This window comes from Lepeophtheirus salmonis, chromosome W (assembly GCF_016086655.4).
Source record: "Lepeophtheirus salmonis chromosome W, UVic_Lsal_1.4, whole genome shotgun sequence".
In the NCBI taxonomy this organism is placed as follows: domain Eukaryota; kingdom Metazoa; phylum Arthropoda; class Copepoda; order Siphonostomatoida; family Caligidae; genus Lepeophtheirus; species Lepeophtheirus salmonis.
This window is the reverse complement of record NC_092585.1, coordinates 677,115-704,742: the sequence shown is the minus strand read 5'-3', so window position 1 is coordinate 704,742 and position 27,628 is coordinate 677,115. Positions and strand designations below refer to the sequence as shown.

Here is a 27,628-nt window from a genome sequence, read left to right as displayed (position 1 = left end):
TTCCATTCATTTGCGACCACAAATGCTGAGGTGTGAGCTGGTTATTTTGTGTTTTAATTTTACAATTCTTTTTGACGGGAAAAAATATCGTTCAAGCTAAACAATGACTTGAAAAATATTATGAGGACTCCGCTTCATTAAGCAGAAACAAAATAATTTAAAAAATCTAATTTCGAACGGAAAAAAAGCAACACGTGTTTTCTTTGTTAAGCCCAGGACTTTTTAGCCCATGTATTATATTAACAGATTTTTGTCTCTGAGGGGAATAACGTAATATAGAAATAGATACAAAGGGAAGGAAAAAAAGTTATTATTGGACTACTTTAACAGACAAAAAGAAATATGGAAAGTATTAAAAGCATTAAATAAATTATAGTACAAGAAAAAATATATACAAGGGAGAGTATTAAACTATTCATTAGTCAGTTTGACTGTGTTGTCATATACGTATGTACATATAGACAGGTGTGCTCTATTTTTGGTAAATGGTCCTGGGACATTCCAAGATTAAATAGAAAATAATATATAATTTCTAATTAAAATGAATTATATTTTATTTTGAAGATAAAAATAAATTAATTTTTATTTTGAAGATAAAAATAAATTTGAAGCTAGTCATTTATTTAAGGTCCAAAATTAGTTCCTGTTTCCTATATTTCCTAGTTGAAGTTATAATAATTAAATGTCCATTTGTTTGATGGTGATAGGTGCTTCGTAACACATGGCGTGAAAAGTATCGGGATTAACAAAGAAAAAACGTTATTTTTGGTTCCAATTTGGAATTTTTTTTTTTAATATTATTATTTTTACTTTAAGGATGCTTTATCCTAAGCATTGCTTAGATTCAACGGTATTTTTTCTCATCAGGAAGCAGTGTAAAATTAAAACATGGAATTGTTTTTGATCCATTCTTTTGGAAATAACAAAAGCAGCGTCACACTTGGAACAATAAATTATAAACAGAGGAACAAATTGTAATGAAATTTTGACGGCTGTCCTTAAGCGTGGGCCTAGGACAGAGATACACAATAATGGCCACACGACTGATTTATTAGGAGGACACCTCAAAGATTTTTTATTTTGTCTAATACGGTTTTGTCAGTTGAATTTTGATGATCAAATTTTATAAACATAGATCTCAGGGTTACCAAGATATTGATATCTAAATTCGTTCCAAAATTTAAAATCCCCAGCTTGTTTATGTACATAACACATCATTTACAATGTAGTGGTGTTGTTCAATATACCGGTACTATAGGGGTGCCGTGGTACTGAGACATTTCATACAGTACTGAATATTAGAACCAGTACATACAGCTCCATTTCTTTATATAAAAAACCCAGCCGTCAATGACGTAACCTTTAGATTAATCACCTCAATACCTAATTGTTCGTTGTTAAAAACAAAGGACAAAAAAATCGATTTTAGAAACAATAAAAAATCATCACATTTCTAGTCCTAAATATAAATTATTGCTCTTGTAGCCCAAAAAAATAGATAAAAGTACTGACGTATGGATATTGTTAAAGAAACTGATTCAAAAATATTGTAATTGTGACAACACTACACTGTAACATAAATCTTTAAAAACTTTATCGCGGGTGAATCTATTGAATTCAACTTTTCAAAACATAGTGATCCCTATAACATGTCCTATGGAATTTAAAAATGAAAGAAACCAAAAAAACAAACAAAAAAAAAACGTGGTAACCCTGACAATTTGAAGAATGTTTCGGAGGAGAGCAGCTTAGCTGTCATGGCGTTTTATTAGATAAACTGCAAGCAGACGAAAGAGGATGGAAATAAACACACCTCTCACTCTGTATATAGCAAGGACTTATAGGGAGGAAATACTCTGATCTAACATATTCCAATTATAACTCCTAAGGAGCAAACCCTCATTGTTACTCTCCGACTTTCATACGCATGAACAATAGTTGTTACTTTATACATAGATGTTCTGTCTTCAATAACTAAATAATAATGATAGCAGCATTGACAAAAATTTAAAAAAAAAACATATTAGATTGCCAATTAGAAAAGACAGCTCTCACTTTCTAGGACATATTATATGTACCTCTCAAAATACAACATAATGGTATCTTATATTATGAAAAAAGAAGGAATCTGTGTAAAAAAAACTAAGTATAGCTATTAGAAAAGTAAAAAAGTAAAGTAATGCGTGTGCTCCTATTACTTCTTTTTTCATTATTTAATAAGTCGTGGGTGTGGTAACATCTCCCTCTAAAAGAAGAATTATCTACTATCTTTGGTGTAAATTGATTTAAAAATGTATAATAAAATAAATATAGATGAATTTAAATAAAATTTTAATACTATTTTAAATGCAGAAGATTCTCCTCTTTATAACCGTAATTCATTTTCTCCTCCTAAAATCATATTACATGCAGCTGGTATTGACAATGATATTAATTCACTAATATCATAGGTCTAGCTCCCGCCTCCTCCTCACACTAGAACACAAATCCCATCTCTAAATATGAAATAATGAAATGGAAAAATGTCTAGAGAAATATATTTTTTTAGAATTTCTACATGTTATAAAACCCCAATAAATCTCGGGAAAACAGATTCTTAGGAGAGAAACACTAATATTGTAGACTCAAAGAGGAAATGTAAACAAAAGTATCAGATAAGTTGTTAAGTATATAATTACTTTAAGGTCAAATATTTGTGTTTCAATTTTTTGTTAAAATTATTTTTAATATTTTTAGTTATAGTGTAATTATGAAATCTTCCGGGATATTTAACTACATAAGTAGCACATATAACACAACCACATATTCTACAAACCATTGTTAATATCATTTAGGCATTTATGTAGTTAATTTCATCATTTTGACAAGTATTTTGAGAAGAATATTAATTTAAAAGGAACAAAGACTGTGGTAGAAAACGAATATTTCAACTATCACGTTTTAAATTAATGTTTTATAATTAAAAGTGTGCAAAACATGTCCTAGAAAACGGGTACAGCTTTTTCTAAATGGTAATCTGAACAAAAAATATCATTTTCCAAAGCTGTCGTCATTATTATTTAATTCTTGTAGACAGAACTTCTAAGAACAAAGTAATAACTAGCCCCTGTGTTCATGAAAGACGGAGAGTAACATAGAGGCTTTGCTCCATTGGAGTTTTAAGTCTAATTTTTATTATACTAATAGTATAATTTTAGGATTGACATCAGAGTAATGCCTGTCTATATGTTCTTGCTATAGAAAGAGTTAGATTAGTCTTTCTTTCATTATTTTCATGGGTGCTTTCAGTTGATCTAATCAAATGTTCATTTTAGGTTTCTTTTATTTTTACACAGCAGCAGGACATGTTTAATGTTTCACTTTTGATAGATGAAACGAAACACCCACCTCTTGTGGGTACAAGCTCTAAACAGAGAAACATTTTGCAATTCCATAAAAAACTTTCTGTGTAGATAGGGCCTTATAGTACTCCAGTTTGGACTTGTGACAATTTTTTTTCTTCTAGAAAAAAAAGTTATTCTCTCAAATTTTGTATCTTTCCAAAAAATTGAAACTCCAAAATTTTTAGAAAAAAGTGATTTGCTAAATTTTGTTCTTTGTCATTTTTCTAAAATTTATACAAAAACTAAAACAACTTGTTAAAGATTCCCCAAAAAGAGCCAAATTTTAGTCACGGCCCGAATTATACCCTACCTTTTTTTCAAAGAGGCACTAACTGGAACAAAATCGGTTTTAAACCATATTTAAGGACATATACAGCCTTAAATTATATCTATATTAATAGTTCAAAGTTTATGTATTTATATTGAAAGTATGTCATTTTTGAGTGTAGATACTTGATTTAAGATATAACAGTACAATCTTCCCTGCACGTCATATTAGAAAAAGAGAGAAAAAAAAAAGACTTTTTTTATAAAATCTAATGATGTGTCAGTCTTTCTTTAGGATGAAAGACTGCAGTCTGGTCCAGTTCAGTCCTGCACATCAGTCCCAAAAAAATTATATATTTTGGTCCTTGATGGGGTCACTGAAATTTATTTATTCTTTTATTAATCAGTACTAGTACTAACAATCTTAAAGAATGTTTCCCAGGACAAATATAAGCATTACTAAGTGTAGACTAGACTGAACTAAATAAATAAGGACTGACAAAACACAATAGAAATGTATAAAAATGGTATGTTAAAATGAATGAAATCTCAAAGGAGCATAAGTCAACTCATATAAAAAAATATGAAAAATGGGAAGTACTTTATTAGAAAAAAAATTTAAAAAACCCTTTAGACGAGGTTTAACCCACTGAATAACCTTGCTAACACAAAAATGCTCTATGTATTTGGTTGTCAGCTGTCGATTGCTTCCTCTCTCTTGATACGTCATGGCTATTTCATAGTTGTTTTTTTTTCATAAATAAACAAAGTAATTAGATATATTTTACTAATTCTCCGTTTCCAAAAGGACAGGAATATAATTTCTTCTTGATCCCTCGTCGTTTATATAATATATATATTGACCATTTTATATTTTCTTTGAAGAAATGATGGCATCATACACAAATAAAATGTATAATTACTCTGTTCATAAAACATTACTAAGCAATATTATATTATAGTGTCGAATAAAATACTATATAAATTTGAATAATATGTAAAAATTTGTAAAAATGGTGAAGAAATAATATGACAGTGATAGTCTGGGAGTATATAAGAGATAAATGACAGTTGGTATGATTGACTAATTTTGCTAACTACCAAATGATTTTGGGTCTTTTTCCCGTTTCTTTTTTGAAAAAGGTTACGTGATGCAATTAAGATAACGACGTGGACAACAAGCTAATGTACTCCCTGGCACATCATATAAAAATTGATCAAACTGTTATTATTATTCTATTTCTCTCGTGGAGAGAATGTTTAAGTATTGAGTGAGTAACCACTTGTAAATGTGTTCGTAAAAAAGGAGAGTAAATTTGATGTTATGTTAGGAAGTTATCACTTAAACTATTAAAACCATGTTTGTTTGTTGGTTGACATCTAAAAAATCCAGGCAATGCCAGGTACAACTTCAAATATATATTAAGCAAAGTTGATAATCCTGTAGAGAAAAACGCGTGCAAGGAGAAGGGGGAGGGGAGAAAGACTTATGGTTAAAGTTGATAATTCTGTAGAGAAAAACGCGTGCAAGGAGAAGGGGAGAGGGGGGAGAAAGACTTATGTCGTATCATTGTTTAAAATACTGATGTGATTATCAACTGCCTGCTTTATTATGAATTTGAGGGTATAACGAAAGTATTTATAAGCAAAATGTTTAATGAAGATATACTTCGTATAATTGACTTAGACGTTTTTTATCCGTTACAGTAGATTTAAAAACGTCACACTCCATGAAATTGTAATTCATTATGAACCATATTCTCATAATAATAACTAATGAAACGACAAAGTAGAGTATTTTGAAATATATTTGAAGTTCCAAGTTAAAAAAAAAGGCTTAAATTAAACATAATCTACATATTAAAAAATAAACCATCATGCATTCATGCAAAATTAAACAATTGTAATCACATAACTAATAATAACAATAAATTAGAAATACAGAATATTGAAATAATAGATTGATTCAAATAATATTTTTTTTGTTCTGACATGAATTCAGTTAAATATGTCATAGCTTAAAGTTGCTAAACAAAAGCCAGACGTGGAGTTTAATAAAAAAGATCATCACCCTTTTTTCCTAATGTGAAAGTTGCTATTTACAATTGTGCACGTGATAGATATATCTCAACGGATGAGATCTAAATAATTATTAATAATAAAGGTAATGTCAAAATCATAAAATTAGACAATACATATACTAATAAAAACATGTTAGAATTAAATCCATCGTAAAAATTTAGTGCAGAAGCTAATTATGTAGTAATGTCCGGCGATATTACTCCTTATTAAGGTCATCAAAAAAGATCCCCCCCCCGTTATTTATGCTTGTATAACATCCTACTATTATCATGAAGAATACGCACAATTGCTGATTATAATGCTACACCCAATATAACTACCCCCGTTGTTGTGACCATTTAAGCAGTTATTTTTGCCTTTTATGAGTTTTCTGAATACCATTTCTTGAAGCTTATCAACCATAGCTAATCCTTAAGTGATAAAAAAGTAATATTTATTGACTTTGTAATATTGGAAAACCTAACGATCATACCCAAGTTTTTAAATGAAGAAACTAGTGTCAGACAAACTAGTAGCGAACCATCCAAATCCACTACTACCCCCGTCGTTGTGACCATTTAAGCAGTTTTTTTGCCATTTAATGAGTTGTGTATCATAATTCTTGATATTTTTGGCTGAAATAGAATCTTAATTTATGGATAGATTTAAAAAAAAATGAATACTTACTGTTAGATGGGACAAAATTCCGAGTTCCATTTCGAAATTAGTAAAAAAGTTATACTTTTTACTGATAACTTTGATCGTAATTTGGTGTGGATGACTCAAAACATGGTGAAAATTATCTCAACTTCACAATTTACAATGGGGGTACATCCTTCATTAATTTAATGATGGTTCCCTTGGGAAGGGATAGGTTTACCCGTGTATTTCTCCATAAATTTTTTGAACGTAGATGATTAGCTATGGGTAAGGGTATATACATGCAATAAGTATCTTTTTGAGATCAAAGTTAAAGTCTGACTTGATGTATTCATCATTAACTTGATTTTATAGATGAATATCCATGCTCTTGATATGAGATGAGGATAATGATTGGCGTTTAATTCTAGACAGGGTACTAAAGGCACATTTATATTGACAAATCCGACCAGCCATCTGTTTCTTGTCCGGTAAGTATTTCCGAATTCCTGGGCCTGGGTGGGAAGATGGTTATTCTTTTAGTCACTGGCCAATGATACCATAAGTATTTCTTTCCTTCTCCTTGCACGCTTTTGTATCCTTACCAAAATTATCAACCTTAGTAATAAGTAATACATATAATAAAATTTTGGAAAATTACATATATAAGATTTAAGAAACGACAAATTGAAAAAAAAATTATTGACACTTAAATTTTTTTTTAAATCGACGATAACTTTTTTTTATAACAATACCGATACAAATTTCGCAAAAGTGAGGGGTCAATAGCTCATATGGGTACAAATAAATTGTTCTTTTTTTCTTTGACAAATGATACTTAAAATAATTAAATTAGTCAATTGAGGTACTCTATTTGCTTTAAGTAATACTGTGTCGATCTGTGAGGACTGCAATCCATTCCAGTCCCACATGTTTGTTTTTGCAGAAGGTCAAATCTATCCCTCGTAACGTCGTTGAAGGTTTTTTTTCTATTTTTAAATATTATGCTATAAAATAGAACTTATAACTAAGTTTAAATATAATTAATATGTTCGCTTTATATTGCATTAAAATAAAAACATGAATATTTTTTTGCTAGACAAGTGCAACGGACCAGTTTAATTATCAACAGGTTTTTTTAAAATTTCAATTACGGAAAAGTTGTCATATGGTATGAAAATTGCAAAAATTTCATTTTTCTACGATGTCATCCTGTCTAAAGTTTGCAAAGAACTAGAGTTCTTTATTTCGCCAAGAAGGATTAAAATGCAGTATTAATTATTATTTTGCATTACATAATTATGATATACATTATTCTAAACTATAAAAAACATTTATAAAGTTTTTTTTGTAAAACTATCCTATGGAGCAAAAAGAGAAAATTACTTTAAAAAAATTTGATCTTTTCTTTCTGAAAAAGTAAAAAAAGGATCCGCGGATCGTCAAATCTTTCCAACTATTTTTCTTTTTTTTCCATAGGACAATTTAACAAAAAACCTTTTTTAACACTTTTTATAGATTACAAAAATGTCTATCAAAATATTTTATGCAAAAAATTTCATTTTAGGTGTAATTAATTGTAATTAATTTTTTCAAAGACATTCTGACGGCCCGGTTTGTATGAATATGTGTAGGGTTTAAAGCTTTAGCCGGGCCTACTACGAAATATTCACCATAATAACCATGTTTCCTTTAAAAAAATAATTATAATTTTATGTGTGATTTTTCTATTCGTTAATTTAATAATGGGGGAAATTTACAACTAATTTTTTCTTATTTAAAAATGATATTATCATCAATGAAAAATGGTTTTATAATAAGAGAAAAAATTATTGTATTTAAAATCCAATATTTATATACATTTTAAACCAAAAAATATTATAAAAATGCAAATTACTACTAAAAATACAAATATAGAAAATAAGTATATCCAATAATGTAATAAATGTAATCATAATTTGGTAAAAGAAAAAATATGATTAATAATGATAAAAATATTTTTAAATATAAAATATTAGATTATTTAAATAAATAAAAAAGATTTGCAATATCTTTTTTAGAAACTTATGAAGGACTTTTTTGCAGATTTTTTGCAATTCTTCTGGAACTATAATATATAGGAATAACAATTTAACAAAACAACAACTACAGCAAAGGCCGGCTTTACTTAGGAGTAAGGTTGATAATTTTGGTAAGAATACAAAAGCGTGCAAGGAGAAGGGAAGAAATACTTATGGTATCATTGATTAAATAATATACATCTTCTTCTAACAAGAACGTTATCATTCCTGCCTTTATTATTCAATATTAATATAATATTAGATGCTGATAGTCGATAGAGAACTGAATAAAATGCCTAAAATAACGTCGCCTTTTGTCTGGATTTCTGAAAATGGAGGCCCAGGAATTCGGAAAATACTTAACAGATGAGAAACAGATGGTTTGTCGGATTTGTCGATATAAATGTGCCTTTAGTCCCCTGTCTAGAATTACACGCCATTCATTATCCTCATCTCATATCAAGAGTATGGATATTCATCAATAAAATCAAGTTAACGATGAGTACATCAAGTCAGACTTTAACTCTGATCTCACAAAGATGATTATCCATTGCTAATCATCCTATGTTCAAAAATTTATGGACAAATACACGGGTAAATTCTTCCCTTCCCGAGGAACCATCATCAATTAATGGAAGATGTTGGTAATTATGTCATTTATAGAAATACCCCCCATTGTAAATTGTGAAGTTAAGATAATTTTCAGCATGTTTAGAGTCATCCACAACAAATTACGAAATGGAACTCTGAATTTTGTACCATCTAACAGAAAGTATTCTTTTTTTTTTTAAACCTAATCATAAAATATGATTCTATTTTAGCTAAAATATCAAGAATTATGATACAAAACTCATTAAATGGCAAAAACAACTGCTTAAATGGTCACAAAAACAGAGGTAGTAGCTTTGGATGGTTCACAACTAGTTTGTCTGACACTAGTCTCTTCACTTAAAGACTTGGGTTTGATCATTAGGTTTTCCAATATTACATAGTCAATAAATATTACATTTTTATCACTTAAGGATTAGCTATGGTTGATAAGCCCCAAGAAATGGTGTTCAAAAAACTCATAAAAGGCAAAAACAACTGCTTAAATGGTCACAACAACGGGGGTAGTTACATTGGGTGTTTAAATTAGCAATTGTGTGTATCCTTCGTGATAATAGTATATTATTATACAAGCATAAATAACAGGGGGGAAATATTTTTTGATACTCTTAATAAGGAGTAATATCGCCGGACATTACTACATAATTAGCTTTGCTCTAAATCTTTACGATGGATTTAATTTTAACATTTTTTTATTTGAATATTTATTGTATAATTTTATGATTTTGACATTTACTTTATTATTGATAATTATTTAGATCTCATCGATAGATATCCTGTGCTCAATTGTATATAGCAACTTCCACATTTGGTAAAAATTTGATTAAGCCCCACGTCTGGGTTGTGTTTAGCAACTTTAAGTTATGACATATTTAACTGAATTCATGTCAGAACAAGAAAATATTATTTGGATCAATGTATTATTTTAATATTCTGTATTTATTGTTATTATAAGTTATATGATTACAATTGTTTAATTTCGTATATGTAACATAAATGTATGATGGTTTATTTTTTAATATGTAGATTATGTTTAATTTAAGCCTTCTTTTTAAACATGGAACTTCATATATATTTCGGAATACTCTACTTTGTCGTTTCATTAGTTATTATTCTGAGAATATGGCATATTGAATTACAATTTCATGGAGTTTGACGTTTTCTAATCTACTGTAACGGATAAAAAGCGTCTAAGTCAATTTTACGTAGTATATCTTCATTAAACATTTTGCTAATAAATACTTTCGTTATGCCCTCAAATTCATAATAAAGCAGGCAGTTGATAATCACATCAGTATTTGAAACAATGATACCAAAGTCTCCCCCCCCCTTCTCCTTGCACGCGTTTTTCTCTACAGAATTATCAACTTTACTTAGGAGTGGTTATAAAAGCAGGATGCTCCACATAGGGTAGACGATAATAGTTTACAAAAATATAATACATATTTTTCTATAAAATAGTTCATTTAAAAAAAACAAAAATTTGGAATTATAAATGAACTAACACATAAATGAAGTGGCAGCGGAGCCACGAAGTTATTGCCACCCCCGCCCCCGAGTGAGAAATATTGTATTTGGCTGCAATTGTTAGAGAGGGTAATAAATTTGGAGAAAAATTGATAGAAATTCAATTCATTTCATTGAAACAAAATATAAACTCCTTCCTTTTTTAAACAAGGTCATAAATCAAAAGAAGGATTGACTTTTTCTTAAAAAAAGGTAATTATTGTCAATATGTGAAATTAGTAATGATTAAAAAAAGGATTCTAAATTCTAATCGAAAGTAAAAATACACTTTTTTAAATCTGTGGCGAAGGAACGCTAAACTTTATAAACAACCTCCCTGTAAAAATGGTGTTGTTTTGCCACTGCATAAATGTCTCAGTGACAATATAAAAAAGGATCTGCGTTTTATGTTATATTTATGTTATGTACAAGTTACGATTTTGTACAAGTTGTATTTTGTATAAGAAAATTGTACAAGTTGCAACCATAAAAATAGATGAGTAATTTTATAGTACTTCTTGGGATGAGGACAATCCAATAATGGAATGTTCCATGGATTATGTATATATTAATAGTGCCATTTTTGACGATTTGGATACAAATTACTCAAGGTTAATAGAAATACAAGGTCATACCATAACACGTGTACGACTGATGTTTGACTTCCACCAAGCTTTTAATATTGACGTTATAGTAGATGAGTGGTTGCGTGTTTTGTCCAAATCTGCCTGTCTTGCTCAACAGTCGGTACAATATATCAGATTGAAAATTTTACCAAACCCGATTATATGATGGTTTAACCTTGTATATCTATTATCCTTGAAAATACTGAAATACAAGTATTCTGTGGCACAGTATAAAGTTAAAATGCCCACAATTATAATACTGATAAATACATAATAACCTTGTCAGTTTAACAGATCAAAATGAAAGGATAGTATGAATGTATAGTTGTTAATTAGAATGACCATTGTTGTAATGAAATCATGCATTTTAAGACAATGAAATTACAACTTGTAGGATTTGATTATACAAGTTGCAACTCGTACAGACATCGCCTCTTGTATACAAGATATTAAAAAAAATGTAGGATTCAAATTAAATTCAAATAATGAAAGAAACAGGCCCATACATTTATGTTTCCCAAAGGCGCTGCAGCCGGTAAAACCGACTCTGACTACAGTAACACATCAAGTCTCACTTTTAATTCAAACTAATTCTTCATGATTCGTGATGCAGAGGATGGGGATGGTGAGCTGAGGGATGGTAGGAGGGGAGATGGGAGTGGGGTTCTTTTTTGCCTTCAATAGCGAACCCAAAAGAACTACTATTTTCTCCTCCACTACTACTCGTTATACTATTCCCGCCAGCTCCTAACCATTGATCTTGGTGAGGATTATATAGAGCTGTTGCTGTTGAGTCTTGAAAAAAGGGTGATTGTTGGGCGTAGAGCTTTCCGTAGTAGTTCAAATTCATATCTATGTTATGGCCGCTACTACTGGTGGAGCTACTGTTGCTTCCATTACTCCCACAGTAATCCACACCACACTGTTGAATATGAGAATCGGAATCCCATTTACTTGTTGTAGTAAAGGCAGCTGGAATGTGATGCGGCCGTGGTACTCTATAGGCTCCTGTAGCATAGTTAAATCCCAAGTAATCATAGTTTTTCCAGAAATAGGCATCCCCGTAGTTAGGATACTGATAGGCTACCTCGTCCATGCTACACATATCTACAAACGAACAAAAAAACTCTACATTACTATCAATCCAAAGCAACACATAGGTATATAATATATGTGGTAAGTCAACATAAAAACAATCTTGAACATAAATTAAGAAAATGATCAAAATTAATTTTTTACTTCATATATACCTATAGCCCAATATTTCATAGACATATTTGAGTAAATTAAAGACTGTGTATTCAAATTTATGAGATGAGATAAGATAATGAAGAATTTTAGTTATAGTTTCGAACATTTATTTGATTTAAGATTACATTTGTGCCCGATATGGCCTTTAAAATGTAATATGTTAATTGCTCAAATTTTTATTTGGACGATAAATTTTGGCTACTTTAAGTGCAACTTGCTCTGCACCCAAAGGGTTAATAAGAATAATTTATCAATAGAAATAGACGATGATTCGTCGAAGAATACAAATGTAATTCACACTCAATTTTGAGAAAAGTAGTTCTAGCTTGCTTTTGTGTTATGGGGCAGTTTATTGATTGTCCCCAGTAAAAAAGATCTTTGTGTAAGGCAGTACCTTAAAATAGTTGAGTCTGGACATTCGACAGCTGAAATGTAAGCTGATTCAAGTAAACATATCTCTAAAACCCTAGTTTAAAAGAATAGAAGTCATTGATTAATTATAAGAATATTTTTCTGTGTGAAAATGCCTGCTTGTGCTTCTTTTGGATGCCGGAATAAGCATTTTCCAGGATCGAATAAACCGGTTTTTTTCAAAAGATTTATACCAAAATAAGGCTTGGTTACGTGTTCTGAGGTGGAGGAACTTTGAACTGAAAGGCTCGCATGTTTTATCTTCTGCTCACTCTGGTGCAATCCCCAGCAAATTTTCTTATACTTAAGAAGCAAAACCAAGAACAACCCTCAATTCAATGAAGTCACATGATCAATCACTGTTTAGATCAGATAAAGCCTCGGTGTCCACCTAAGATTTTTATCTAGTCGGAGAAGTTGGAGATACTTCATCTGAAAATGACACAGAACCGGGACGTTGTATACTTCTTGAACACTCCTATGCCTATTCAACAAGTACTGTATTGACATCATATGACCTCATAAAATGTATGAATTGTTTATATAAATTTAATTTGTATTTATGCATTACTAAGACTGAATTTTATTTTTAATTTTAGACTTCAAAAGCTTGGTACTTTTGAGGACGTAATTACTTTGTCGAAGGTAGTTTTAAATTTAGTGTATAATATATTTATTTTACAGTCTTTTTATATTTTGATGTGAAGAGGCATAATTTTAAGTACATCATCTCTGATAACATTGCAGAATAAGTTTCTTTATTATTATAAATTTGATTTCTTGTTGTGTAGCCGCTTTACTCAAGACTGTGTTGAGAAAAAATCCTATTCCAAATGTAAAGGAGTTTAAAAATGGTCTTAGACTATTGAATTTGTAACAGTACATCTCTGGGAAAGATACTGAGAGCTATCAATTTGATGATTCCGTGTTCCTCACCGATCTGGAGGATATATCTCAGCAGCTTCCTAGAAAAGTAAAAGTTAACTCTAACCAAAAATTTCTATTTTTTTGTCTGAACTGTAATATTTCAAAAAATTGTCTTGGAAGGTTATTGCATTCACAGAACTATCAAGTCGTCATGTCTCCAATATTTAAAGTATTATACTGAGGACTGTAACTCTTCTTTAAACTTACTTTCTAAAAATAAAGTCTATTTAGAGAACTCTTTAATTTATTGTAGTGATTCTTAAAATTACATTGTTCGAAAAATATAGCTATATATGTATTTATAAGCTACAATTCAAGAATATGTCAATAACAATATATTCATGAAATATTTTTATCAACCCAGACAAATCTTTTCAATGACTTTATTAATTTTTGTCGCCCTAAAGCATTGGGTAAATTGTAAAAAAAATTGTAATTGTAAGGTACACTTTTATTGTAGGGATAAGAATATAAAATTTGTAGGTGCCTCAAATGTCTTAGTGGCAAGTAATGCAGCAAAAGCTAAAAATTAGGCAAATTGTTTCTTTTTGTAAATTATCTGTTTATTTGTATATTTTTTCTATGAATATATTTAATTTTGTAACTAATTAACATTAAACGATGATGAATGATCTGGATTTGCCCGTGAATTATTGTTGTTATTATTAGTATTGTTATAAGTCATTGAAGAGCTAGAGCTAGAGAGCTGAGGAAAGGTTTCTGGAGTTGGCATAAATGTTATACGGTGAGACATACTGAAATAATCTGATGAACCTTCATTTGGAGAGCGCTCTGGAGTATCAACTGATAAATACTGCCTTTCACTTGGTTTATCCCCCTTGGATCGTTCCTTCTTTTTTCGTCTTGGACGATATTTATAATGAGGAAAGTCTTGCATGTGTATTAATCGTAATCTCTCTGCTTCTTGGACACTCGGTGCTCGCTCTGCAGGAGTTAATGACTTCCATTTTGTACCTATGAGAGTAAAATTAGAAATAGTCATTATGAAATTGAGGCATCATAATTCCTACCGAGCATGCGAGATAAATCCGCATTGTGCAAATCCGGATTTTCATCTGCCAGTCTTTTTCTTTCCACTTTGGCCCATACCATGAATGCGTTCATGGGTCTCCTTATCCTTTCATTTCTTTTTCTTTTATTCAATGCTTCTCTATCTTCTGCTCTTGAGCTAAAATCCCCAATTGAAAATGCCAATGGCTGACATGGAAAATTCTGGTAGAATGTCATTTGGGAAAATGCTCCACCCCTATTCTAAATATAAAACCAGTACGTATTACTTATTGTAGTATCCCTATAGCCATAATTTGGAATGCTTTAAAATTCACTCCAAGCCATAATTAAAGTAAATGAAATGTGATTGAGTAACCTACGTATGAGCTCCTTTATTGACCAAATGTCTCGATTCATTTGTTCACTCATTTTCTCTATTAAAAAAAGTAGTGTGTTCTTTTTATATACCCCTTTTTTTTGTTATACCTAATATATAGCCTCAATAGGACTTTGTTTATTAGCGGAACTATGGACCAACTCTCTTGTTAATCAATGAATCCCATCTATCATTTAAATAGTAGATATTCAATCCCTTAGATGTTTATAAATCATTTTATAAGTTCAAGAATCAAAATAGGAAAATCAGTTCATAATGTGTATTTCGGAGAGATATCTACCAATACTAATTCATCTTTTCTCTTTCTACGACTTAAAAATACATCAATTTTCACTTATTATTCGACAATGAGTCGTACTATTATACATTATATACGCATATTCCTAATGAACAGGCTAGTCAGAGTACAACTTAGTCAAAGATGAATGAACAAATAGGACGGGGTCTGGCTCCCCCGCCCCTCCGCCATCAGACTCATAATCAATATTCTGAGGGAATAATGGATGCACACACACCTCTTGATAAATTGAACCATTTGGGCGATTGAACTAAATTTGGCCCCATTTCCATCTATCCGAATATGGATTTTTTAAAGAAAATTAATGAAAACCATTGTCTCAATTTGTACTCAGATCTCGTCACTCTTTTACTGAGTCACACGGAGTATAAATACATAACTTAGTGGCGTGATCATTGGGGAATATGGGGTAGGACAGTCTGCTCCCTTGGAAAAAGTGTGAACGATAAAGCACATTAATCTGAATGAAACTTTCTCACCTGGAATAATATTATGTAAGTTTTAATCAGGAATTATGGTCAGGAATGAATTCACTTTATTAATGAAAGAATATCTATCTACTACCTGGTCATTGGCCATTCTTGATCCTTATTTTAAGTCAGACTGTTTATAAAATAAATATATATTTATACAATTGCACCCCCCAGAAATTTTGAGTTCCTTAAAACCACGATTCTCATGCACCAAAAATTATTCTAAGGAAATAAGAGTAATTCTATAGAGAACGAAATCATAGAGGAGACAAGATGTGAATTGCACAAGATTGACCCATTTCCTTCCACTGACAAAAGGGGCATGTTTAGTGCATTTTTCAGAGGTTACTTTTATTGTGTCTCTCAACCTTTCCCCGTAAAAGAAAAATGACTTAAAATCAGTTGGTAACAGTTATCAAATTCTTTCGGACTATCAAACACTGTCAAAGTGTAGGGATCTACTCTTATCTAAGAGGTTTCGTGATCATAACATTCTTCTTCTTTCCTCATGGCCTTACCTCCCTAACACACAAATATACATTGTATTTTGTTCTCAGTGTTCGGGATTTATATTTCTTTCTCTTAAATCAGTCTTCTGAACGTTGATTGGTTGAATTAAAATTAGATCTTGTTAAACTGTGAACATTTTTCAACAAGTATTATATAATAATAACAAGGTTGAGAAGAATTGGCCTATAATTGGCTAACTACCAACTGATTTTGATCCTCTTTTTCTGTGCTCTTTAATATGAAAGGTTGTGTGATTCAATTAAGCTAAGAAGGGGTCCTGAGTCCCTCTTTCTTATTTTAATTGAATTGTTGGTAATAGGGCATGAACTAACTAGAATAAATTATTATCCGCAAGGTAATGTGACAGTCTGTAGCTTGTTGTTTTAAAAAAATGACTCATGCTGAGGAGAATTTTTACAATGCCCTTTATGTGAGTAACATGATACACCTATCACGTCGTTACCTTTATTGCATCATGCAATCATTTTTTAAAAAAAAGATACAAAAAAATGGCCACAATTAATATGGTAGTTAGCCAAATAAGTCAATCATACTAACTGTTATTTATCTCTTATGGACTCCCAGACTATCACTGTCATATTATTTCTTTACAATTTTTAAAATGAATTACATATGTATATATATTTTGTAATATTAAAATCCTACATAGTAGTTTATTCGATATTGTATTATAATATTGCTTAATAATGTCTTATTAAAAATGTAGCTATACATTCGTATTTGTGTATGATAGCCAAAATTTCTTCACAGAAATAATAAAATTGCCAATATATATATTATATATACGACGACGAATCAACAAGAAATTGTATTTCTGTCCTTTTGGAAACGGAGCATAAGAATAGAATAACTTTTATCAAAAAGAATACATTATGAAATAGCCATGACGTATCAGGCGAGACAAGGAAATTGACAGCTGACAACAAAATACATAGGGTATATTTGTGTTAGCGAGGTAAAGCCGTGCTATATTTTAGGGAGTAGTAGGGAGTATTTTGCCCCAGGGCGGCGCCACTCTCTATCGCTTAGTTTACTAACTAATATAACTAAACAACGCTCAGGCTCCATCAATGGTCAACAACAAGAGCTAATATAAGCAATTCAAATTTTCGAACAGTGATTAGGGGAAAAGGAGCAGAAAGATCGACAGTTGAGAGCGAAATATACATATATAAACTCCCTTCCTTGCTATAGAAACCCTGTGGTTTTTGTGTCTGCCTTCATACCTTGTTGAGTATTATTATAGTAATGATCACCTATATACCTACAAACATAGGCGGTAGGGAAGATATCCAAATAAAAAATAATTATCTTTTTTCTAGAGACATTTACATACTCACAAACAAAGAGTTACTACGCCATGTTTATGGTGGTTATATACATATATAAGTGGTTGGTAGTTTTTGCATCTCTCATAATCTCGAGGCACATCATTCGACCATCAAGATTTAACATTAAGAATTAATTATTAATATATTTTGTCATGCCTGATCCCCCCATTCTTAAATAATTATCAGTCTATTATAAGTAAAAATACAATAATCGTAATGACTACAGTAGAAAAGAACCTACATAAATAAGTGTGTTATAACACACTCTTCAAATTAAAAAAAATAATTTGGAGTCACAGCACAAATAAGTCACATCAATAAACCCACAGAGACGATTCCTTACATCCCACACACGTTCGTATATAACCTCCCCATTTGTAGGACCAAGAAATAAATTAAATTTACTTTATACTAATAAATAAATAAACATTATATATGTGGCACGTCAACACAATTCAAGCTAAAATGAATCTTCTCAAAAGTGAATGTGGAAATAATTTAAATCCTTCGATGTATATTAATGTATTTTTCATCTACAAATGATTCTTATTAACTTTTTTGATGTGTTGTAAATTGCACTTAAAGTAGTCAAAATTAATCGCCACAATAAAAAATAATGAGAAATTGACATGTTTTACTTGAAAGATGCAATATCGGGGCCAATATTAGTTTGTTGACTAAAATAAAGGTTATAAACTATGGTTAAAGTAATTCGGTATATTAAATTATCCCAAAAAATTAATTAAAGCAATGGCTATAATGGACTCAAAAATGTTTATGAAATATTGGGCAGTAAAATTTTCTTCTACATATTCTCGATTTTTGTTCAAGATGATTCTTATGTTGACGCATCACATATACTTAGTTGCTTCTAAAATGGTCATATTTCGTGTTCCAATTGCGATTTTGTTTGTGTTATATCTCAAAAATGAGATGAAGAATTTAGAGTAGGACTTGTGATGAGGACAATGTTATAATTGAATATTATTAATTTGGTGGATATTAGGGTTTCTTTCCTGGGGTTTGATAAAACACAGGAAATTCCATGTGAATTTTTAGTTTCCAGGGAAGTCCGGCATTTACTTATTTGATAATATAATTTTCTGAGATATTTAAGATCTCTTATATTTTTATAAAAAAAGAGGACATTGATTCTGGGGATATGGGAGTTGACTTTTAGCCCACGGATCGGGTTGTGTATTTCAGAATAATACAACCTCCAGATCCATCAAAAAATAAGCTCGTTCATGACTTATTATTTAAATTTTATAATATTTTTTTTTTCTTGTTGCGAGTTGGATCGAGTTAGGAAAATTTTAAAAAAACCATTACATTCGGGCTTTAAACAAAACAGCTTGCGCACTAATAGAAATAATGATAAAATTGGAGAAAATACGAATTGAGAATATAGCTGAAAACTAGCTAAAAACTTATTCTCTATTCCTAAAATATAGAAGGAAATACTTAATTTTCACAGTATTTATTATTAAATAATAGAATCCCAATACTTCTCGGAATCCCGCTCAAAGACAATGAAAAACCCTAGTCGATATTTAATTATGTAATTTTTGATGTTTTGATAGCAAAATGCCGAAGCTGTAATTTGAATGCCCCATAACGTCCTATTAAATTATAGCACTATAGCAACTTCCAACTATTAATTGATGGTATCATTTCATTTTGATAGACTAAAATTACTCACTAATTACTTATTTACGTGTAAAAAATCCGTAGGCATTTAATTATATATACAATAGAGTACTTATTTATGAAGCATTATAATCAGAAAACTCATAAATTACTCCATTAATTTATCCATTTTAATCATTGTATTTTTTCCATCAAAAATGTTTTATTTCCGCCTTGTAGCAATAGTTACAATGGTGTAATTTTTGACTTATTTTATATGGCTGAAAGTTACTAATTAATCAGATGTATTCTGTGGCTCATTAAAAGGCTCAAATGCCGGCAGTTATTATATTACTTGTAAATGAAAAATAAATAAGTAATTTTAATAGTAAAAAATGAAATGATTGCACTAATCAATGGTTAGTAATTAAAATGAGTCATGTTGTGATTGAATGAAACGAAAAAGAAATGGGTAATAGAACTTGTGTAATGTACATTAGTGTGAATCTAATAGACAAAAAAATTCTATTGGAGATTGAATGATCACGATTAACCTTTTTTTGGTAGTGCGTATGGATCTAATCAACATACTTGTTCAATTTTAGTGAAATACCTATTTACCTTGGCATAATTGATTTTTTTTTTTGGTACAAAATTATAAAAACCCCATTTTGGGTTTTTTTTTAATGTATCTAACAGTTTTTCTTTATTTTTTAGATTAAAATACAATAAGTATTTATATCATTTTTTTTAAACTACTATTTAGTACAAAAATATGGATGAGAGTTTATCATAGGCTGTGCAGAATCTAAACAATGTATATATATTTTTTTCCTTATTATAGACCTTTAAAATCCGACTTTTATCGTCAAACTTATGCGAACGAATTTTATTCCCATTATGAGGAGTCTAAATTATCTAAATGTACTAGCTGCTTTGATCTTGAACCTTGTCTATGCCTGCCTTAACAGCTGTAGCTTTAGTATTGACATTTTTCAAAAACACTACAAAATTCGGGATATTATGTCCTTGTTTTCATTGTAGCTTCACAGAGGTTGATTTTCAAGGATAAAAAATGATAACGAATGAAAGTAAAAACAGTTTTCTTGAACTTAGTATTCAAACTTGTGAAAATTCTAACTATTTAATTTGCAGTGTTTTTGAAAAACGTCAACAATAAAGCTACATGGCTCTTGAGGTGGATATAAACCCAATTCCAAAATCAAAGTAACTAGGATAATTAGTTTAGATCAAGGGAAAAAGGGGAACAATATCTGTTTACATATGTTTAATAAAAAAGATCAAACTTAAAGAGATCTAATGAACTATTTTACCGCAGATTTTAAATTAACATAGATATTTAGTAAACAAATTATTACGCACATTCAAAAACCCAAAAATGTAATATTTTTATAGTTTTGATACTTTTTCCAAAATTTCATTGGCATTTTGCTCAAAGTAAATATATATATATATAGATTCAAAGCCGGACATAATAAAAACACACATATAGTCAACACTCTCTCACATACCCATCCACCTCCCCCCTCATTCTTGAAATTTTTGTTTTGAACGAAGAAAAAAAATTGATGGGAAGACAGGGCTGGATTTATTTTCTAAAAAAGGTCATTTCATATAATAAAATTCAGCGATGAGGAAAAAATTTTAATTTGGATTTTTTGATAAAAATCTAAGCCCCTTCCAATATAATCCCGCAGACGCCTATGCCAATTTTTTACTAAATAAAATACTTTGCATAGGAAAAACATGAAGTAACAAATCTGCATAAAGTCAACTTTTTCTTCCCTTTTTTGTTATCAACTTCATAGGAATTCATGAGCCTGAATGAAAAAATTTGAATGAAGATTTTTCCTACAAATTGTAAGCTGTAACCAACATATTTTTATATATGTTTTTCTTTTTAAATTAATTTCTCATTGATTTTCAATCAATACCGATACATTTCATGAGTTAACCCCGAAAAACACTTTTTAATATCACAAAAAAGCAAAGAAAAAAATTACTGAATATATTAAATAAACATTACATTTTTAAAGTAAAAATTTGACTGTATTAGATTATTTACATTAGTATATAAAAGTTGTAGTTTGTTATATACTTCGAATATAAGAAAGATTTTAGACAGTATGTCAATGAAATTGCACAAATGAGTTCAATAGGACCATACACAATACCAAAATAAGGTTAAGCTTGTTTGAACAGAGTTGAGACATCACTCAAACCCTATTTTATTGAACAGATTGGCACAATAAAACTAGGAAATAGAAGCAACACGCATATTGACGCAAATGTAGGTTTATTTATATTATGATTCCATAATGAACCAATAAGAAGGCCTTTAAAGAAAAAGGGATATAGATTAGGAACATAAATGTACAACCATATCACAGATATAAAAAAAGGACTGATGTTCGCAATCCAAGCTGTAACTGTATTTCAAAGATTAAGATGGTTATTTTTTTCGTTCTATGCAAGGAAATTTAAGGTCATTTATCACTGACTAGTAAGTGATTAGCTCTCTTAATATATGAATAATATGATTCAATAATAATAACTAAAATAAAAGTCAAAAATCAATTATGTTTATCTTAAAAAAAAAGATATAAAAAATATATATGTGCAGTTTTATGAAAACGTTTTTTTAACAGATAACTTATGTAATGTTTTCCCTGCTCGAGTACAATATTTTTTTAATAAATCTAACATTATATATAGGTATAAGTACAATATATAACCACGCCTAATCCAGTAGGTGAACGAGGTATCGTGACCTGAATACTAATATAATATAAAGAGCAAATAACTAAAGTAAAAATAAAATAAACATATTTTATTAATAAACTTTACATGAGATAAAAATAGATAAAAAGGACTTAAGTCGTTCAAGAAAGCAGTATGAAAAATTATACAAAATGAGAGACGATATCAAGGGGTATCAAGATATTTTCATTTGAAGTGGAGGAATGTCGAGACTTCATTTGTAGCCCGTCAGCACAAAAGCAAGCTAAAGTATTTTTTCTCAAAATTGCACGGATTACATTTGTATTCTTCTTCGACGAATATTCGTCAATTTCTATCTACAAATTATTCTGATTAACCCTTTGCACAAAATGTAGACACTTAATGAACCTTTCAATAAAACAAGGATAAATTGATAGGTTTTATGGTCGAAACAGACCATATTGGACTATATATAAGTCACTTAAATCATTTAAATTTAAATAATGATTTTAAACTAAAAAAATCATGGCCGTGTAATGAAATCGTTTTGTTTTTTTGAAGGAAAAACGATTACATGTTTCTACGCTCGAATTATATTATATATATCAAGGAAGTCACATGACATCATGACTAATTATGCTGTACATGGTAGTAATTGCATTTTAATTCGTAAATATGTGGAATACAAAATCATAACATAATGAATGTCTTCAAAAATCCTCCAAGAAATAAAGTGTTAAATTGGATTTGAATGAAGGAACAAAGCTTTTGTAATTTGATATCTGGGAATTAATTAATCATTTAGCTAATATGATTAAATGCTATAAGAAATATAAAAATTTAATTGATTAATTAACAAACAATTCAAATAAGATTTTTTTCTATTTTATAAATATTTGATATTGTTCCATCAAGCAATGAAGTATGCATCGTAAAACGATACCACTAATGACGTCATGAGAGGCATACAACGGCCAAATAATAAAATAGAAAGTAAAAAAAAATCAAATCAAAACCTTTCAGCTTACGAACGGAGTTATATAGGGATTAATGCTATAACTCATAGGTTTAACGATGATCCGATTATGAGAGAATAATACGCTGAATATGCAGTAACTGATCACAACCACGGATTAATTATATAATTATTATACACTTTTTGATCGACAATTCGTTGAAAGAAATACGCAATACATCCTAATTCGTACAGGTAAAAATTGTATTTTTGTGCGTGTGTTATAATACCTAATTCGAACTATGTAGATATATATAATTATGTAATGACTATGATTTTTTTACTCTGACAAAAAATAAACAAATTAACAAACAATAACAACGAAACGATCTTTAAAAAAAATTAAAATAAGAATCAAGCCTCTCTTTTATATTATATTCTTCAATAACTCGATGTGCGACTGTTTTTCGTTAGTTATTTTTCCCCTTCACTAGCCTTTGCATCATCTTCTTCAGTAGGTATTTTGTAGTGTTGAGACTCGGTCCGAGACCAAATTTTATTATTCGGTTCGGTCTTAAGGGATTTTTTCTAGAGCGATATTTCGGACGGCGATCTGGAACCGTAGACTAAAATTTAATCACTTTCAAATTGTAGACCGATTTTTTTGGTCTCAACATATAGACCAATGATTTTTGTATGTCTCAATCTATGGACCAATTTTCTCCCCCATTCCACCTGATTTATGAATTGAACAAAACGCACAACGGAAGTCATCAGGGCATGCAAATCCTTTAGGGGCAGGATGGAGAAGATGGTGGCTGCTAAGGGAGGACATGTTGAATAAATTTATTGTTTAATATCATGTCTAACTTTTTCATATTAACAAATACACTCCAAATTCCATTTTTATCAAGCAGGTTGAATTTTAAGATAGTTCCAATTTATCGTGGACACCCTGTATAGACCAATTTTTTTTGTCGATCTCTATCTATGGACTGATTTTCTCCCCATTCCGCCTGATTTAGGAATGGTACAAATACGACATTTCCTAGTCCCATCTGGGACCGTAGACCAAAACTTAATAGTTTTCAAATCGTGGACACATTTTTCCGTCTTATTATATAAAACAATTTTTTTTGTTTCAATACAGACCAATTTTTTGTGTCGTTCTCAATCTATGGACCCATTTTCTCCCCATCCCACCTGATTTATGAATTGACAAATATGATTTATACAACACGTCAGTTAAGAACTTCATATGACGTTATTGCAGGTCGATGCTCACAATTTCGAGACATAACTGACGTTATCAACAATTAATCTATAGCATGCTAACACAAAAATATACATTTTGTTGTAGGCTGTCTATGTTTCTGCTTCTTTTCCATTTATCTATGTTCTAAACGTACAAATGGCAAATTTGCTCTTGGTAACCAGTGAACAATTTTTTACAATTATTGAATAATAACTAAACAGTTGGTAAGAATTGGCCCATAGTTGTATCACTACCAACTGATTTTGGTCCTTTTTAATTATGCATTTAGCATGAAAGATTGCGTGATACAATTAAAGTATCGCTTTTAACCAAATTTTAAATGAGACCGATCTAGACCGTTTTTTTTTTTTGTAAGATCGATCCATATCGAATTTTTATTTGAGACCGGTTCAGGCCGAACTTTTTTAAAACACCGAATTAGTTCGGTCCACCTAAAGTCATAGCGGTCTCAGACCGGTACAGGATTTTTGGGCCGAAGCCAACTCTAGTTTTTTGTACTTGTCTTTTTTTTTCTTCTCTACCTGTGTTCTTTGGTGAGACATGATTATGTAGTCAACTAAATATTATATACTTACCATAAAACTACAGCATACTCCTATATACATACTTTTGTTAACTTTGATTAAAATTAAATATATAAAAATTCACGAGATATTGCAGGGAATTGTTATAGATTCCTTACTTCTAAGAATTTTGAGTAATCATCTTCCATTCTTATTATTGTATAGAGCAGGGGTCGGCAACCTATGGCACGCAGAGGTATATTCACTGGCACGCGCAAATTAGAACGTATTTCCGTAGTTTGTGTATGTTTTTTACCAATATTGTTGATAGTGGCACACTCATTGATTAGAAATGTTGAAATTGGCACTCCATGACTCAAAGGTTCCCTACCCCTGGTATAGAGCAATGAATACTTACCTTTAAGGAAGAGAAAGCGTGTGAGAGAAGATACGATATGGGGGTATTGTTATGTTTTTACTTCATTGATAGGCAAACATGAATATTATATGTCCTTTAAGGTGGGAGCGGCTTTTTGCATTTGGTAATCCTTATTATCACAAACTAGTATTAAATGCTGTCATCATTATCATTTCAAATAAGTATTCTGTAACTTGTAGCTACTAACTACGTTTTTAATAAGTTTGAGAAACATGTAAAGTTGTATCGTGATGAAGTTTGAGATACATTATTGACTAATGATATTAAATCCTGGATTGTTAATAATAGTAGTAAAAATGTATCGAGTTACGAAGAGGATTTGAGTTTTTTGCATGACGTCTTTGTAATTATGGAACTATTACCCAGAAGACGTTCAAACTAGAACAACACATTAAAAATCGAATTTACGAGAGGAATTTGGTATTGTATAGAAGTCACATAATTAATTCGAATTCTGAACATTCCAATTTTATTACTGATATAACTAAGATCCTTATCTTTTGCAATATCATATCATGAATTATCCAAATTTTGTTAAGTTCATGGATATTTACTATGGAAAAGTAATTCCCTCTCGCTTCTCCATTACCAAGTCAATGGAGTCTCAATGAAAAGAAGTGTTATCCATGATAAAGAACTTGAAGATAAGGGTATATTTCTTGTATTGGACTAAACTACAGACAATCGACAGCAATCCATGACTGCAGTGTTGGTTGGTCCTTTAGATGGTTATTTTTGGGTTGTCCTTATCTCATTAATTTGGAAGGTATCCAATGATTACATGTGTTGCTGTAAAAAGTATCAGCAACGTTCTTGTCTCTTATTTCAGAGGCGAAAGACTGAAGGTTTTCATTACCAACGGAGCTTCATATTGTATTAAAGCAACCCAACACCTTGAACAACATTTTCTAATTATGTAGCATATCACTTGTCTTGCTCATAGGCTGAACAGAATAGCAACGCTCTTACCTGATTTCTTTTAAAATACAGACATTATCATCTCTGAAGTGAATATATATTTTTTTAATTCAGGTGATCTAAAACAATTGACTACTACGCCAAGGACTTCAATTCAGTCAAAGAGTATATGAATGTTATGTATGGAAACAATAATGCAATCTATAAAACAAAAGATATTTTGAAGAATGATTCGCATTAGTCAGAAATATTGTCAGCGAGACGTGGATTTTAATCAAAAAGATAATGCATGACATTAGAAATAAAGTGATGGATTCTGTACCTAAATATTTTGACTTTCAAGTTTGACTTTACTGCCTCATCTGAAGCATAAGAAAATCTTTCGAAAAGCTATTATTGAGCAAGACTACCCTGAAAAGAGACTTTATACTTGCAACAATTCACTTTATCAAGAAATGTCATGGAGATCAAAAAAGAGAATCTGAAGCCCCTTATTATACACATACTATGTCTGTGGCAGAGATTTTATAGATGGAAACCAGGGATGAAGATGCCATTATAGCATCCCTGTTGAATGATGTACTAGAAGATACCAAGGTGCCCCGGTCTTATATTAAGGCACGTTTTGGTACTAATGTAGCTAATATTGTAAATAAAGTTATGAATATGGCCAACTCTTTCCGTAAAAAAAAGTTGATCAAGAAAGAAACAGAAGAACTATTAGTCAGTTGTAAAAATTAAGATATACGTATTGCACAAGTAAAGTTGGCCGATAGATTACATAATGTACGTACTTTAAAGATAAGACTTTTTGATAAGAAGAATTAGTAATTTCGATACAACACCCCGTATAGGGATTAAAAAAGGTAGGTAGAAGTTTTGTGAGTAATAAATAATATTTAATGGTATTTTTTTTATTTTTTTATTTAGATTTAAAAAGGGTGTTTAGTGTGGTGATAACTTCACAGTTTATTTTATGATTTAGAATTATAACAGATAGCACTACACAACCAGTAGTGCCGGTCAATGAAACAAGTATGTCAAAGCTAGAAGCTATGGCAAATCATACAGGGCACACTTTACCCACCCAAATAAGTGACCAAATAGAACCATTAGCACTGATCAAAAAAGTGAAGTAGCAGATGAACCCTATACAGTTACATTGTATATACCTACAATTGGCATAGATAATGACTTAAACAACACACCAGTACATGTAGTAAGTGAGAAAAATATTCCTGTAAAAAATAGCAGTGCTGCCAAACAAGGCAGTACTACAAAGGGTACTCCTATAGCAAGTATTAACTTGGCACAACAAGCCATTGAGCAACCTGGAAGATTTGTATGGATACTAGGTAGTAGTCAAAATGGTGTATGACAGCACC

General features: G+C 30.4%; 1 protein-coding gene and 1 long non-coding RNA gene across 10 annotated transcripts in view; one reads left to right on the top strand and one right to left on the bottom strand.

The window, feature by feature from the left end:
• Window positions 1-10,108, top strand: part of LOC121130976 (uncharacterized) — an 11,436-nt gene extending 1,328 nt beyond the window's left edge. Inside the window, exons 2-3 of one of the 4 annotated variants that reach the window (XR_005868890.2) lie at window positions 8,436-8,586; window positions 8,673-10,108. This is a non-coding gene — a long non-coding RNA (uncharacterized lncRNA). Of the gene's footprint in view, window positions 1-8,410 lie in introns of all 4 variants that reach the window. The other 3 variants (XR_011783970.1, XR_011783968.1, XR_011783969.1) reach the window with 3 other exon arrangements.
• LOC121130981 (transcription factor Sox-7) lies at window positions 783-27,628 on the bottom strand. Of its 6 annotated transcripts, XR_011783965.1 has the most exons (6): window positions 14,772-15,938; window positions 14,346-14,715; window positions 11,727-12,279; window positions 6,399-6,968; window positions 6,205-6,332; window positions 783-6,142 (listed from the first exon to the last, which is right to left on the bottom strand). XR_011783965.1 is itself a non-coding variant. In XM_071893842.1 (4 exons), coding segments are annotated over exons 2-4 (588 nt in total). In that variant the 5' UTR covers window positions 14,989-15,012; window positions 23,169-27,628; the 3' UTR covers window positions 9,940-12,278. The 6 variants fall into 6 exon arrangements, 4 of the variants coding, with proteins under 4 accessions (XP_071749943.1, XP_071749944.1, XP_071749942.1 ...); XR_011783966.1 differs by lacking the exons at window positions 783-6,142; window positions 6,205-6,332; window positions 6,399-6,968 and adding an exon at window positions 23,398-27,623 and having other exon boundaries at window positions 9,940-12,279; window positions 14,346-14,446; window positions 14,497-14,715; window positions 14,772-15,012; XM_071893842.1 differs by lacking the exons at window positions 783-6,142; window positions 6,205-6,332; window positions 6,399-6,968 and adding an exon at window positions 23,169-27,628 and having other exon boundaries at window positions 9,940-12,279; window positions 14,772-15,012.